General features: G+C 37.6%; 1 protein-coding gene across 5 annotated transcripts in view; it reads left to right on the forward strand.

Annotated features, from left to right (window-relative positions):
• Positions 1–17,445, forward strand: part of LOC138763967 (dihydropyrimidine dehydrogenase [NADP(+)]-like) — a 1,056,199-nt gene that overhangs the window by 621,927 nt on the left and 416,827 nt on the right. Inside the window, exons 14-15 of one of the 5 annotated variants that reach the window (XR_011357924.1) lie at positions 8,688–8,816; positions 16,926–17,034. The exons of 3 other annotated variants lie outside the window; for them this stretch is intronic. Coding sequence is in view for 1 of the 2 variants with exons in the window: in XM_069939065.1 (XP_069795166.1) it covers positions 16,926–16,979 (54 nt within the window). In the remaining variant the exon portion in view is untranslated. Of the gene's footprint in view, positions 1–8,687; positions 8,817–16,925; positions 17,035–17,445 lie in introns of those variants that run through there. One more of the 5 variants, XM_069939065.1, reaches the window with a different exon arrangement.

Below are 17,445 nucleotides of genomic sequence, written 5' to 3' on the forward strand. Positions count from 1 at the left end.
CACTCAATTTGGTGTCATCCGCAAACTTGACTACACCACATTTTGTCCCCTCCTCCAAGTCATCCATGTAAATGATGAACAGTTGTGGGCCTAACACTGACCCCTGCGGCACCCCACCTACCACTCTCTGCCAACCTGAAAAACTCCCATTTATCCCGACTCTCTGCCTCCTGTCAGACAACAATTTTCAATCCAGGCCAATATACTTCCCCGGATTCCACTTTCCTGTAACTTACTGATAAGTCTCTTGTGCGGCACTTTCTCAAAAGCTTTCTGGAAATCCAAATATACAACATCAACCTGTTCCCCTCTATCACCACACCCATTATATCCTCAAAGAATCCTAACAAGTTTGTCAAACAAGATCTTCCCTTTCTAAAACCATACAGCGTCTGCCTGACTGAACCCTTGCGTTCCAAAAGTTTCACTATTTCATCTTTAATACGGCTTCAAGCATTTTTCCAACTACAGACGTAAAGCTAATTGGCCAATAATTTCCAGTCTTCTGCCTACATCCCTTCCTAAAAAGTGGCGTGACATTTGCTGTCTTCCAGTCTGCCGGGAGCTGCCCAGAATCCAAAAATTTTGGAATATGACCACGAATGCATCAACTATAACTTCTGCCATTTCCTTCAGAACCCTTGGAATGCATATCATCACGACCAGGTGATTTGTCTGGCTTTAGTCCTATTAGTTTCTCCATCACTACTTCCTTTGTAACAACTATTTTATCAAGGCCCTCCCCAATGTTCGCATCCTTAACTCCACACTTGTGCATGCTGGACGTGTCTTCCACCGTGAAGACTGACACAAAATATTTGTTTAATGCCTCGGCTTCATTTTTTGCTACCAGTTTTCTTTTCTCATCCTCCAAGGGTCCTATGTTAACTCTGGCCACCCTCTTCCATTTTATATATTTATAATTTTTTTTGCTTTCTGTTTTTATATTTTGTGCCAATTTACTTTCATAATCCTTTTTCCCATTTCTTATTACCTGCTTTGAAACCCCTTGTTGTCTCTTAAAGTTATCCCAATCTTCCAGTTTCCCACTGCTCTTTGCAGCTTTGTACACCTGCGCCTTCAATTTTATACTCTCCTTTATTTCCTTTGTTAACCACAGTTGATTTTTCCCTCCCTTGCTGACTGGAATATATTTTTGTTGAGCATTACAAAATATTTCTTTGAAAATCTTCCACTGTTCCTCAACTGTTTCATCAATTAGCCTGTGCTCCCAGTCCACTCTGCCGAATTCCTCCCTCATCCTATGGTAGTCACCCCTGTTTAAGCATAATATATTAGTTTTAGATCTAACTATTTCCCCTTCCATCTGAATGAGAAATTCAATCATATTATGATCGCTATTTCCCAGATGGTCTCTGACTATTACATCAGTTACTCTACCTATCTCATTGCACAATACTAGATCCAGGAGAGCATTTTCTCATGTTGGTTCCTTAACATGCTGCTCATTTTTATTCTTTAAATTATTGGCCACCAAGTGAAGTGAATAAAATTATGGATGCTAAATAGACCACATTTGGAAGAGCGGAGATATTTCAAAGGGTTAGAATGCCATTGGAAGGATTTATTGACTCTTCAATTGCTCTTTGGCTTCAGCTCGGCATTTAATACAATAATTTCGCCAAAGACTGGTGGAGAAATTGTCATCGCTGGGACTCCACACACCTCTCTGTAACTGGATTCTGGACTCCATAACAGAAAGATAAACTCTGCCCGGGTTGGTGGCAGGATGTTGATTACCGTCACCCTGAGCACTGGAGCACCTCTGGGCTATGCGCTCAGCCTGCTCCTGTTCGCACCACTGACCCATGACTGCATCGCCAAATCCAGCTGCAACAGTGCCATCAAGTTTGCAGTTAACACATCACTAGTTCACCTCGTCAGCAACAACGATGTTGCAAGAGTAACAACCTGAATCTCAACATGGGCAAGATGAAGGAGATGACCGTGAACTTCAGGAGGACTAAAACTGCCACCCGCCACTACACACCAACAACTCTAGTGAAGAGACTGGAGAGAACAAAAGTCCTCAGAGTTCACATAACTTGCAACCTATCGTGGACACCCAACATCTCCTCACTTGTCAGGAAGGTGAAACAGCAACTGCACATCCTGAGGAGGCTGAAGCGGGCAATGCTACCAGCCACCATTATGTCAACCTTCTACAGGAACTCTTACAGAGAGCCTCTTGCTGGCTGAATCACAGTCTGGTACAGTTGCTGCAAAGAAATGAATCGGTGGTCAATTCACAGGATCACGTGTGACAGAGAGGATCACAGTAGTTTACCCCACCCCCACAAATCAACCCCCCCATTGACATGATCTAGTGGGATCGTTGTCTGAAGAGGCCACGAAAAATCCCTACCATCCCGCACGAAGCATCTTTGAGCTGTTCCCATCTGGAAAGAGATACAGGAGGATCAGACCAATGCCACCAGGCTAAATAATGGCTTATTCCCATAAGCAGTGCCAATGCTGAACGATCAAAGGAACTGCCCAAACTAAGTATCCAAGACTCTTATTCAAAAAACTATTTATTTGTTTATTTGTATCTATCAATAATTGTCTGCATATGTATTGTCTGTCCAAATGTGTGTTATGTATGGTTGTGGGTCTACATGTTTTGCACAGAGGACTGGAGAACGCTGTTTCGTCAGGTTACACTTGTGCAATCAGGAGTCAATAACCTTGACTTTCTTGCTTGACTTAAAACAAGAAATTGAAGCTTTGTTTGCTTGGAAGCTATTAAATGTCAGTTTCTCAAGAGTGATTGGTAAATAAGACATGATGTGAGATGAACAAATTTTGGATGATCTTGGTTTTGGAGTACTGAGATATGGCCAAGAAGGCATTGGAATTGTGAAATAGCAATATTGTTAACATTTTATTGGTGAATGAGTTGAGGCATCAGTGGTGATGAAACAAAAATGGAGAAAAAAAAATCAAGTGTGGAGATGTGAGGCTAAAGTAAAATACTGTGATAAAGCTCCAAACAACCTGATTCAGCAAAATTAATAGTTGGGAAGAAAGATGGTGGAGATTAAATAGAGATTAGAAACTGGTGTAGTAGTTGGGAGGGATAATCCAGTCTACTGCACCATTCCCCTTAAAAAGGAATTGGTAAACCGCTTTCCTGAACTACTGCAGTGCTTTCGGGTGGAGTTTCAACATATAGGTACAACAAAGGTGAAACATTTTCAAGTTATGGTGCTGTGCACCTTGCAGGACATTTATAGCTGGTGGTATTCCCACAGTTCTCCAACTACTTTATTTTGAGATATTAGAGGAAGTCGATTAAACCTTGTAAGTTGCTAATGATATTTTGTGAAAGGCAGATGAAGCAATGGTAACACATGATGATGGATGTAGTGTTAAGCTGTTACCAATATCTTGTTCTTCCTTTTTGCATATAAAATACAACTTGACACATTCTGTGGATTCCTGGTGAAACAAAACATCCCAATTCCTGCACTCAACATGAAGGTTGTTACATACTAAACCACGGCAATGGAAAATTCACCAAGACGATGGAATTTAAAAAATTAAATTATTAATAACCATTAATAACGTAACATTTCTTACTTGACTCTAAACTTAATTCTAACTTAATCCCACTGTGTGTGTGCATGGCAAAACCAAAACCATTGTAGTTCAAGTGTGTTACAAGATCAAACCAGCAACCATAAAGAAGGCAGATCACACAGGGGTAAAGATGAACAATTACTTTATTAACAAAAATTCACCTTCAGACTTTAATTCAAAATCCCCCCTTTTATAACAATGCCCACTGGTATATAGGCAAATTTCTATAACAGTGTAAAACTAATTCCCCAGCCTAAATATAACATATGTAATTAAAGTTGAAGTTATATTTCCAACCAGCCCACAGAACGATTTAGACACAAAACACAGAAGACTCGCAAAACTTCGATCTCAAGATATGAGAGAGAGAGAGCGATAATATGAATGTTCATCCTTTTTGAAATCCCAACATTCTAAACTGTCCTCCGGACCATAACTCATACTCTGGTCCTTCTTCCACTCCACAGCACCACCCAGTGGTGGTTTATCATCCAAGTCCAGAAATTTTTTTGATCATTTTCTTCACGTGCTCATTCCGTCTCCCACTCTCTCAGCAGTCCACCTTCACCTTGGCTCTCTCAAAGGCAAATTGTCACTTTTTAACATAAAACCACCTAACACATAGGCCAATACCCCACACGAGTGAAAACCCACTGGACTCTATCTGAGACATGAGTCAGCTTGGGTGATCCACCACTCTCTGCCAATCCACCCACCCCACCACTCTCCCCCCCCCCCCCCCCGCCCCGCACCTATCTCCCTATATAACAAATGCTCTTTCGATGTTTGACAAACAGTCGATAGCTTTAATGGAGTCATAGAGTTCTTAAAGTTGAAAATAGTTCCCTCGGCCCACCACTTCATTGGCAAATGTTATGCTGATATATAACAATACTTGCATTAAATCCATTTTAATTTATGCCTTGCTCATTCAAGCCCACATGTAGGTGCCTGTTAAATGTTCCTGCTTCCTCTCGCAGTTAATTCCTGATATTCCCTGTGTGGAAAATTTTACCTCTCTGCTTTCCCACACCTGCATTCAACCATGAACTATTTGTTCTCAGTAATTTTTAAAGCTATTCCAATAGATTTATGTAATTTCAAGCAAAGTAAAGTTATTAAATGGTATTAAAAATCCATAAAATGCTTACAAATAATTAAAAGTATCTGCCCTTGCTCTTGTCTCTGACATCAGTTACTCCATTTAAGTGAATGAGGTTACCATTAATGCGCGAGAAAGTGCACTTGGATCTTCTGTTCAGCACATCATTTATCCATCACAGGACTCAGTGATGAGACTGATGGCAGCATTGAGTGTCAGTCATGCCAACATCTGACTTCCTGACTGCTTTGGACTCTACATTTAACTAACCATGCCTGGAAATCGGAGGTCAGCTGTGATTCAAGTGGATGTGCTCCATTACTCCTGGCTGTCGGTCAGTCTGATTCAGCCCATTGATTTCAATGAGGACTTGGAATTCAGAGAATAAATATTTAGAAAAAAAACCCAAATTACACTTTTAATTATTTCTGCAACACCAAATTGCTGTAGAAACTCAGCAGGTCAGGCAGCGTCCATGGTTAATTATTTGCTTGTTTTGGAATGATTTTAATCTTTCTAAGAGTGTTTGAAATGCAATTAGTATTTTTTAAATTCTGATTTTTCTTTCAAATTTATTACATTGTTAGCAACTATTAAATATAATTTCATGTCGGAGATGTTCAGAAACACTTAGTTTTGAAAGGTAGTAAAAGCAGTGGGGAGGGAAAAGGCTTTGCCATTTTTATTTGTTTGATAACTTTTTGATCTTTTTAACTGTAGTGAAATGGAGCTGAATTAATAATCGAACAAGCTAACAATCTGAATATTAAACAACCATCCACCAAAGCTTAAACTGGAGAGAGGATTATAATGATAATACCATAAATGATTCTATTGTCATATACCTTGTACTATATATGCACTAAAATTCCAACTCATTACAGTCAAATAGATATTTTGAAAAATAAAACAACTAGAAAGTGTACAGTAAATTAAAATGAAATAATAAATACAAAATAAAGGTAGATGATAAATGTCTACAGTTACCATAATTCAAAAACCTGATAGCCATTGGAAAGAAACTATTCTTGAATCTAAAGGTGCTGAACCTCACACTTTTTACTTTCTTCCTGAAGGTAGCAATGAGGAACAGTTGTGACCAGGGTGATGGGGTCCATCATGATGATGGTTGCCTTGTTGAGGCAACAGCATACATATATGACTTCAATGGATGAGAGTTGCAGCCTTGATGGACTTGGCTATGTTTGCTACCTTCTGTAGCCCTCTGCGTTCCTGGGCACTTGAATTACCAAACCAGGGTGTGATACAACCAGTCAGTAGAATTTCCACAGTGCACCTCTAGAAGTTTGTTAGAGTATTCAATGGCATGCCAAATCTCCTCAGATTTCGGAGAAAGGAGAGATATTGGTGTGCCTTCATGGTGGTCACCTCAATGTGTTGGCTCCAGGAGAGTTCATTGATATATGGTCTCTTAGGAACTTGAAGGAACTAACCTGCTCCACCTCTGTCCCATTAATGCAGACATGTGCATGTATCTTTGACCTCCCAAAAATCAATGATGAGCTTCTTGGTGTTGTTGACACTGAGTGTTAGATTGTTGTTCTGGTAATACCCAACCAGATTCTCAATCTCCATCCTGTATTCGGAATAAGCATTTCCCATTATTGGCCAACAATGGTGGTGTTAGCAAATTTATAGATTGATTGATTTGAAGTCAAACTTGGCTACACGGTCATGAATGTACAAGTAATGGAGCAGGAAACCAAACACTGGATGTTGGGATATCCTTGGTTGATGGTCCGAGAGGAGGAGATGATGTTGCTGGTCCATATTGATTGGAGAAGTCAATGATCCCGTTGCAGAGTGTTCCAAATCCCTTCGTTTGGTCATACATTTTTCTGGAATGCAGTTGTAAATGTTGAGCTCTCGTCAATGACATTGGTGATCTTGTGGTCTAGATGATCTAATACAGGGAAAGGACCAACAAGTAATTCTATATGCTTGTATTTTCAGACAAACATAAGATTATAAACTACACTCTTTTAATACCACTCTCCCACAACCATCACTTCAACAATAACAAAATGCTAATGCCACTAGACAGCTGAAGATAATGCATGATTGAAATTAGCACATAGTCTGAATCACTGATTTTAAAAGAGCCAAATCACTATGGGTGGCATGAATAGCATAGCAGTTAACAACGCTATTACATTTTCAATTACACAGGTTTGAACCTGGCGCTCTCTGTAAGAAGTTAGTCTGCATGGTTTCTTCCAGGTGCTCCTGTTTCCTCCCGTATTTCATAACGTAGAGGGATTGTAGGTTAATTGGGGTATTTTGGTGGCACAGGCTCATGAGTCAAAAGGGCCTGTTACTGTGCTGTATGCCAAAACTCAAAAAATTAAATATTAAAAATTATTTTTATTTAAGACTTGCACTGCTAACACCTTTAAGCAGCAGGTTAAAATAGTGTCTGTACAAATTCCTCCAAATTCTTCAATAACAAGCCAACCACATTCTCCATTTCTGGGATCCTCGTTACATTGAGTTGGTACACTGGATAGGCCTTGTCATTTGCATACCGGAAGCACATGCTCTATTCCAAGATCAGTCATGGGAACAGATTACCTGGTGGAGAGAAAGGGAAAAAAAAAAATCAAGGATGTGCTCATATCCTCCTTTAAGAAATGCAGCATCCTCCGATTTCTGGGAATCTCTGCACCATGAATATTCAAAGTGAAGGAGTATTTGAGATTATCTGTAACCTCGAGGCCATGCATCCAGAGTACCCATGCACCCTGTGTAAGTGGCAGAAGAAACGAGCCCTTCACAGACTGCTTTCCACACCACCCCACCCTCCCCCTCAACTAAGCTCTGTCCACATTCCCCTGCACCTTTTGAGGAGGAGTCTGCATTTCCCATATTAACTTCATTAGCCATTCCGGAACCAGATTATAAGGGTGGAAGTATGCAATCCTCCATTTTGAGGGAATAAAAGACAATCAATGTTTCAAGTCTGAGCTCTTAGCTGGGAGAGCTAAGGGCCAAAACATTGACCATCTTCTACTTTCTAAGGATGCTGCATGACCTGCTGAGTTTCTTCAGCATTTCTGTGTACTTCACTAGACCCCAACATCTGCAATTATTCTGATGTACCATAAAAATTTGATTTTATTTATTTATTTACGTATGTGCGCACTGCATGTGTATTTTTTGTCTGTATGTGTGTTATGTTTGTTTGTGTGTTTGCATTTTTTGCATTGAGGACCAGAGAATGCTGGATCATTGGATTGTTCTTGTACAATTGGATAATAATGAACTTCAATTAACCCTGTTATGATGAGGTGCTACGATGTGTTCTTTGGGATATTAAAATGAATTGGGCTGAAGTCCTTTCTTCATTCTAACCTGAATGGTGAAGTGAGTTGTATAATATCCAAGCAAATTATGCCTAGTTTCTAATGTTTCCCCAACTATATTTCATAGAAACTGGCAATTGTTACTGTCTAGTTCTTTGGCTATTTAACTGAAAGTATATTAAATTCCAATTTAACAATGTGATGTGACATAGACCATCAGTCTAGATGCCAAGCATGACCACAAGCCAGCAAAGAAACAGGTTGAAATTATTTGCAGTATTCCAGTTTCTGTCTTGTCTTAACTCAGGCAAATTAAGAGCATCGAGCATCTGTGAATTATAATGGTTTGGCATTTAAATTTTGATAATTTTAAAATGACAAACCTTGTTTCTTCATCTACATCGTATGATATAAATTAGTAACATTTCAGAGTATGCTTTTGATGAAGTGTGGTTTGCCTTGTATTCGAAGACAAAATGAAATGCTTACCAAGGGACTTAAATGAGAATCAATGCTCTGCCTGAACATCTGCTTGAAATTTTATTATCCTATCCTACAGACTTGGTTACTCCCTTGAAATGCAAGTAGATTGACAGCTGAATGCAGCTGTCATTTCCAACTCAAATATGTTCAAGTGAACTATGCTTTTTTTTTTTCAGAATTCGGTACATGCTCCTCAGGTCTTTTTGATGAATTCGTGACATTTGTATAAGAGAAGCTGAATGTGTGGAGGGTCTTGTATACTGTTACTGATTATACATAGCCATCTTGCATTGAAATGCCAGCAGGTATCTCAGTAAACAGAAATGTTATTATTCTTTCATTATTTGTGTTTCTATGTAAAAGGTGTACAAGTTGTGAAAGGGCTTCTTGGGGAAATACTAAGCAGGCTGTCAAATACAGAGACAGTATTGCTCTGCACCAGTAATTTGACCCCTGCTAAATTAATTAGTTTTGATCTTAGAAAAAAAAGTATTATGAAATAGACATTTCAACCAAATCACTGGATTTAAAACACTTCAGATACCTTGGGCCTTATTTCCTCATCGCCAACCCCCCCCCCCCCCCCCCCCACAAAAAATGTCAGTGCAGGGACCTAGCAATTGTGCAGAATCTTTAAATTTTAATTTATATTCCGAGGCTTGCTCCTTCACTAAAATGGGTCGATGAAAGTTAATCTACTGAAAATGTGGACTGCTAAATGTTTGTTAAAGGGCAATCGGTAAAAATGTATGCACGGAAAATGGGTAGAATAAGCATGAAATTTGAATTCATGATTTATAATCATGGTTGAATGAAAGGAGCCAAATACTCATTCAGCAGGACTAAGTGAACATTATGGTCTTTTTTTTTAAATCTCAATGGCTTCAGAGCAGAAGCCATTACTACCCACCATATTATAACGTAATATTTAAGTCATTGTTCAAACTATTACAGGCATTTGTTTAGGTTCAGCACTGATATTGTGACGCATGTCTATCAACTGTTCCTGCAAGAGCATTCACCCCATTCTTCAGGTTTAATCACTTGAAGCTGCAATATGGTTAGGTGATGTCTTGCATAGCAGCTGAATTCTTGGGCTGATTGAGCTGGATGTTGTCAATATTTTCAAAGGGAATTTTGGTACATAGCAGCTTCCAGGTACATATAACCTGGAGTAAAACAGTGCTTCAGTAAGTCCCCCAGGATGAGCTGTCTGTCTTCCCTATTGCTGGACATCCATGTGAAGACCAGAAGCAGATGTCTGGTAGTAATGGGATTTCCCCCCCACCTCCTAACACCCTGCCCCACACGCCCCAACCCCCCCCAACCATTCCACTGTGAAATCTGCAACTACATGAGATCTTGGTTCTCAACCTGGATATTTAAGGGAGAGAAAAGCAAGTTCAGTTTTCCTCATTCTAATAATTTAATTTTTTTTAGTTTGAAGTTCAGCATCATTTCACATCAGAGAACAGAAGTGATATGGAAGTCAGCCCACGTTAAAATGCACTGAGACCGCACGCGCGCGCGCGCACACACACACACACACACACACACACACACACACACACACACATAACACAAAGAATGGTATGTGTTTTGTCTGGTGAATAATTCACTTTACTTTGAAGGATACAATTTTAATGATGTTAATACCAGCTCTATTTCAATTTTAATTGTTTATGCAAGCTATTTCTTATCTCTGCCTTAGCAAGGTCTACAACCGGTGTTTTGCAGAGTTTGCAAAATGAGTTCAGCCATTTTGTGACACACTATATGATTTTAGCCATTTTATAAATATAAGCTGCCTTCTAATTCTAACAGTAAAACCTTTAAGCATTGAGATGGAAACTATACCCACATTCCCTCCTTTTTCATTTGATGATGTTTACAATGGCCTATCCCCATGGCAGTATGGTTATATAGCAAACCTTCACGCAGGGAACAGCAGTGCAGAAGGCAACTGATACTGCGAATAGTATCAATTATATGCAAGATGTACGACCCCATGATCCTCCAAATATCCACTTTAGCCAAGCAAACCACCCATCCTGTCCCATGAAACTCTGTCTGAAACTGTCTACCTGATCATGGATATCCAGTATTGGCTTAGAGATATTAAACGATTCATCTGTGAACTTGGTGACACACTTATCTCCGACAATGACGCATAAACCATCCTGGGTTTGTTATCCAAAAAAGTTTCAATTCAATCAACTCTCGATTAACAGCCTCTAGCTCTGCAATAGTCTTATTGTCCAATGCCATCAAGCCATAGATGAGATAATTGTGATTGTTCGTAACCACTATCCCTGCCAATCCTCCATTGGATATGTAGCTGAACACGCTCCAACCTTGCTTTTTAAAATATTTTTTTATTGAGTTTAACATGATAATCCATATACAAGATAAATAATAACATATACAACATAAAATTAAAGTAAATGCATAATATGACAAATTTTAAATTCCATCCCTTCTTATTAAATGTGATTCTATATTAAAATCATTCCTGGTCGAGTGCTGCGAGCTTGCGCAGATCAGTTGGCAGAGGTTTGTACGGATATTTTTAATGTGTCTTTGGCCAAGCCTGTTGCTCCAACAAGACTGCTATTGTGTAGTTTTTCAAAGGCACTACTTGCCTTGGTGAGTCTGTTGTCTATCTCGTTTTTGATCCTTGCATCCGATGAAATGGTGCAGCCGAGATAGGTAAACTGGTTGACCGTTTTGAGTTTTGTGTGCCCGATGGAGATGTGGGGGGGCTGGTAGTCCTGGTGGGGAGCTGGCTGATGGAGGACCTCAGTTTACATTGTTCACCTTCTATATGACCATCTTGGAAATCTTCACATTTTTGAACTTTCACTTTAATTGTTTTTATACATTTTGTCAAATCAGTTTTCATTATAGTAATTTTTTCCTTGATACCTCCCAATTGTGTACCAAATTCAGTTCTCCTTTCAACATACTTTTGGTCCATTTTCTCACTCATTGAATGTATTTGTTCAGAAATCTTATCTAAAAATTTGAGGGTCTAACATAATAAGTTTCAATTTTACCTTGTATGTACTGGGCTCTTCCAACATCTTCTAATTCCTCTCCTTGTGACTGTGGTAAAATACCTTCTTCTGTCCTAATTTCTTCCTCTGTCGATGTGTAGTAGTTATTGGCTCGATCTATTTACCTGTGCCAAAGCACTCTATTATCATCCTGTTGCACTTACTACCATCATAGCAAAATGTTTTGAGAGGTTGGTTTTGTCTCATTTGAAATCTTATGGATCAACATCAATTCATCTTCTGTGCTAATATGTCGACAAAGGATGCCATTTCAACAGTGCTTCACTTTACTATGACCTGGATAGACTGAACTCTTATGTAGGATTACAATTTATTGATTATAGTTAAGCTTTCAACACTGTTGTACCATCAAAGCTGATAACAAAACTTTGTTTGTTTAGTATCAGCTCATCCCTTTGTAATTGGATTCTGGATTTCCTTACTAACAGACCCTAGTCTGTTAGGTTGGGCAATATTATCTCCTCCTGTGTCACCTTGAACACTGGAATGCCTCAGAGTTGCGTGCTGAGCCTTCTTTTGTATTCTGTCTGCATTCCTATATACAACTCAATTATAAAGTTCTCAGATGACACCACAGTGGTAGGCTTGACCACAGGTGATGATGAAATGGCTTAGAGGGTTGATGTTCAGCACCTAGCCTTAGGCTGAGAACAATTTGTTATTCAGTATACAGAAGACATTTTAGAAGGGTGGGAAGCCACATGCATGACTCGATTTACATCATGTAGCGGTGTGGAGTGGTTAGAGCTTCAAATTCCTGGGGGTCCATATCTCTGATGATCTCACTTGGTCTTTGAATTCATTAATGTTGATCAAAAATGCACAACAGCGTGGGGGTGGTGGTGTGATGGTGTTAGGTGAGAAACATGGGAAAATGCCTCTCCTGGTAGAATTAATTAAAACCCGAAGTTTAGAAACATTTTTTTAAAAAAAGTAAATAACTTTAATTTTTTTCTAAACCTCTTTAACAATGGCTACGAAAAAATCTAAAGCTCAATTTACAAAGAAAATGACTATGAAGGAAGCAACTGTGATTGAAGAAATTGGCCTACCTTAAGAATTGGGCCTTCGGTTTTGATTCCTCTCCAACTGCGACCAGCATGGCATTCTCTGGGAAGAATTCAGGCTATTCCAATGCCACTTCCTCGGGGAGCTGAAGAAGATGGCGCTGGAGCTTGGAGAAAAACTACTGAGATGACGCAGGTCCACGTATGTGCATAACGGAAGTGCCAATACGGAGCCAGCTGGGCCCCTGTCGGCTAGTGTTGCAGGCCGGATGAGAGCCAAGCAAAAGGCAGGTAAATAGATCGAGTCAATAACTACACATCGACAGAGGAAGAAATTAGGACAGAAGAAGGTATTTTACCACAGTCACAAGGAGAGGAAATGGAAGATGATGGAAGAGGCCAGTACATATAAGGTAAAATTGAAACATATTATGTTACCACAGAACGTTTAGACCCTCAAATTTTTAGATAAGATTTCTAAACAAATGAATTCAATGAGTGAGAAAATGGACCAAAAGTATGCTGAAAGGAGAATTAAATTTGGTACACAATTGGAAGGTATCAAGGAAAAAATTACTATAATGAAAACTGATATGACAAAATGTATAAAAACTGTCAAAATTAAAGTGAAAGTTCAAAAATTTGAAGAAGATTTCCAAGATGGTCATATAGAAGCTGAACAATGTAAACTGAGGTCCTCCATCAGCCAGCTCCCCACCATGACTACCAGCCCCCCCACATCCTCCATCGGGCACACAAAATTCAAAACTGTCAACCAGTTTACCTATCTCGGCTGCACCATTTCATCGGATGCAGGATCGACAACAAGATAGACAACAGACTTGCCAAGGCAAATAGCGCCTTTGGAAAACTACACAAAAGAGTCTGGAAAAACAACCAGCTGAAAAACCTCACAAAGATTAGCATATACAGAGCCGTTGTCATAACCACATTCCTGTTCGGCTCTGAATCATGGGTCCTCTACCGGCATCACCTATGGCTCCTAGAACGCTTCCACAAGCGTTGTCTCCACTCCATCCTCAACATTCATTGGAGCGACTTCATCCCTAACATCGAGGTACTTGAGATGGCAGAGGCCGACAGCATCGAATCCAAGCTGCTGAAGATCCAACTGCACTGGGTAGGTCACGTCTCCAGAATGGAGGACCATCGCCTTCCCAAGATCGTGTTATATGGCGAGCTCTCCACTGGCCACCGTGACAGAGGTGCACCAAAGATGAGGTACAAGGATTGCCTAAAGAAATCTCTTGGTGCCTGCCACATTGACCACCGCCAGTGGGCTGATATCGCCTCAAACCGTGCATCTTGGTGCCTCATAGTTCGGCGGGCAGCAACCTCCTTTGAAGAAGACCGCAGAGCCACCTCACTGACAAAAGACAAAGGATTAAAAACCCAACACCCAACCCCAACCAACCAATTTTCCCTTGCAACCGCTGCATCCGTGTCTGCCTGTCCCGCATCGGACTTGTCAGCCACAAACGAGCCTGCAGCTGACGTGGACATTACCCCACCATAAATCTTCGTCCGCGAAGCCAAGCCAAAGAAAGAATGTAAATATGCAATTAATAAGATGGAAGATTTCAGCATGGGAGGTTTAGAGAAAGGATTTATTGCAAAAAGTTGACATATTGGACAATAAAAGTCGCAGAAATAATGTTAAGATTGTTGGACTTCCTGAGGATTTTGAGGGTACTAAGCCAGTACAGTTTTTTTTTCTAAAAATGGATACCTGAAATTTTGGGTTCTGTATGTGACAGAGCACATAGAGGCATGTTTGTTACCAAGATCGAGAAATGATACTAAAATTGGCAGTTCAAAATGCCAGGAAACAAGTCCCATCAGTGATTGGAAATAATAGTGTTCTATGTGGATTTGAGTAATGCCATGTTAAGAGAAGAAAATAATTTAATCCAGCAAAATCAGTTTTATGAAGAAGGGGTATAAATTTGCCTTTCAGTATTCAGCATTTCTTAAATTTTTCTATGGAGAATATCAATCACAATTTTTTTTGCTAATGAATCTGAAGCTCTGGAATTTGCTAATTCACTACCTAATAATAAGCAAGATAGTAGTCCGAGTTATTCTTTCCAGCAAATGAGGATGAATCAAGACAGATCAAGATAAGAATTTTCAATGGAGCATCAAAAATCTACTGAAATTGATGTTTAAATTGATGGTGATCAAGTGAATAGAGATCTCAAAAAAGCTTACCTTGTATATACTAAATTGATTGACACTTATTTTGTATATTCTGTCCGGGAGATCCAGATTTTTCTTTGTCTTCTTCTTCCGAGGCTATGTGCCATCCCATAATAAGGGGGATAAATGCTGATCCTGTCAGTAATTTTTTTTAGGGGTTTTTTTTGTATATTTTCTCTTTTTTATTTTTGGGGATTTCTTGCTTTTCTACATTTAGAGATGTTTGTTTTTAAGATTAGCTGTGGAGCTGAGATTTGGAGAGGGAGATGAGAGTTCTATATTCTTAAAATTATATTATGGTGGTAAATAATTTGAATTTTAATTTGAATGGGCTCAATAACCAAATTAAGAGGAGCAAAGTTTTAGCTTGTATTAAAAAGTTGAAAGTTGATGTGCATTTTTGCAGGAGAATCATTTAACAGAGAAAGAACTTCAAAAGTTGAAAAGGGAATGTTTTGATCAAGTTATAGCTTCATCTTTTAATTTTAAGGCGAGAGAATAGCTATTTTAATTAATAAAAAGTTTCCATTTAATTGCAATCAGTAGTTATTGATCTGGAGGGAAGATTTATTTTGATGAATTGTCAAATTTATTCAGAGTTTTGCACTCCTATGAATATTTATGCACCTAATATAGATGATGAGAAATTTATTCAAGACACCTTACTTTATCTTGCAGAAGCAAATGGCAATGTAAAAATTGGTGGAGATTTTAATTGTTGTTTAGACCCATTGTTAGATAAATCACAAAAAATTGTTAACTTAAACAAAACTGCAAAAATAATTTTGGCATTAATGGAAGATTTGAATTTGGTAGATATTTGGATAAAATTAAATCCAAGGTAAAGAGATTACACATTTTATTCATATTAATTTGATTATCATTCCAAAATAGGTTTTTTAATTTCAGTTCAATTACAAGGGTGTGTTATATATGCACAATATAAAGCTAGAATTTTATCAGATCATTCACCTTTATTGATATTATCGTTATTAAGTTTTAATTCTTTTAATTTTATAAGGAATCAAATAAAAATATATTTAGATAAAAATACTAATTCAATTGATAATAAATTTATTTTCTGTGCTGTGTTAAAAGCTTATTTAAGTGGTCAAATAATAAGTTATTCAACTAACATTAAGAAAGATTATTTTAAAGAAATAGATAAATTTGAGAAAGAAATAGGAATTTTAGAGAAAAAATTACAAAAAGTCCCATCTGAGGGGGAAAAAGGAGAATTAATAAATAAGAAAATGTATTATAATTTGATACAAACATAGAACAGAGAAATTAATCGAGAGAACAAAACAGATATATCATAGATTAGGTAAAAGAGCACATAAGGTGTTGGCCTGGCAAGTGAAAATGGAACAAAAGTCAAGAATTCAAAAATTACATAAATCTCCAGGATATAAATAATTAAAGAATTTAATGCTTATTTATATACATCTGAATCAAATGATGATGAAGCAAAGATCAATATTATGTTTAATCTAAGCTTCAACTCCCATCTTTATATTGTCAAACTCGTAAAGATTTAGATTCTCCCTTTATGGTTAAATAAGTTGTTATGGCTCTAACCACTTTTCAAAATGGTTAATCTCCAGATGAAGATGGTTTCACTTGTGAATTTTATAAAATGTTTAGCGATTTGTTGATGCCTCCATTATTGGAAGTATTAAAACAAGCAACTCAAATCCACTTATTACCAAAATAATTTTCAAATGCTATTATAACACTAATACCTAAGAAAGATAAAGATTTATTAAAACCTAATTCTTATAGACCTATATCTTTATTGAATTGGCAAATAGATTGAATATTTACAAGAATTGATTTATTTAGATCAATCTGGATTTGTTCAAATATGATATTCTGCTGATAATATTGCTAAATTAATAAGTCTAATTCAGAAGAAATTAGATTTATCTTTAATTTTATCATTGGATGCTGAAAAAGCTTTTGATCGGTTAGAATGGAATTATTTATTTAAAGTTTCAGAAAAAATTCAGTTCAGATGAATGTTTATTAATTGGATTAAGACTTTATACAAAAAGCCTTTGGCTAGACTGGTTACTAATGAACAAACTTCTCCTTTTTCATTAACTAGATATGCAAGACAAGGATGCCCTTTGTCTCCAGCTTTATTTGTTTTGGCAATTGAACCATTAACACAATTAATAAGGCAAGATAATAATATTAAAATCAATACCGATGAATTTAAGATTATTATGTTTTAATTTATATAACAAATCCTGAAAATTCACTATATAAGAACTTTCAAGATTATGGAGAAATATCTGGTTATAAAATTGATTGGGACAAAAGTGAAATTATACCATTAGTTGAGGGGGATTATGGACACAAAATCCAGTTAAATATTTACATTTAAATTTGATAAAAATTCAGATAGATTGCTTAAATTGAATTATTTACCATAACTTAATAAAATTAAAAGTGATTTAAATAGGTGGCATGATTTACCTATAACTTTAATAGGTAGAGTAAATTACATTAAAATAAATATTTTTCCCAAGGATTCAATATCTCTTTCAGTCTATTCCTTGTCAAATAACAAAAAAAATTAAGGATCTTAATTTAATTATTAGAATTTTTTTTTATAGAAAAGG

The sequence above is a fragment of the Narcine bancroftii genome, chromosome 5 (assembly GCF_036971445.1).
Source record: "Narcine bancroftii isolate sNarBan1 chromosome 5, sNarBan1.hap1, whole genome shotgun sequence".
Taxonomy (NCBI): Eukaryota; Metazoa; Chordata; class Chondrichthyes; order Torpediniformes; family Narcinidae; genus Narcine; species Narcine bancroftii.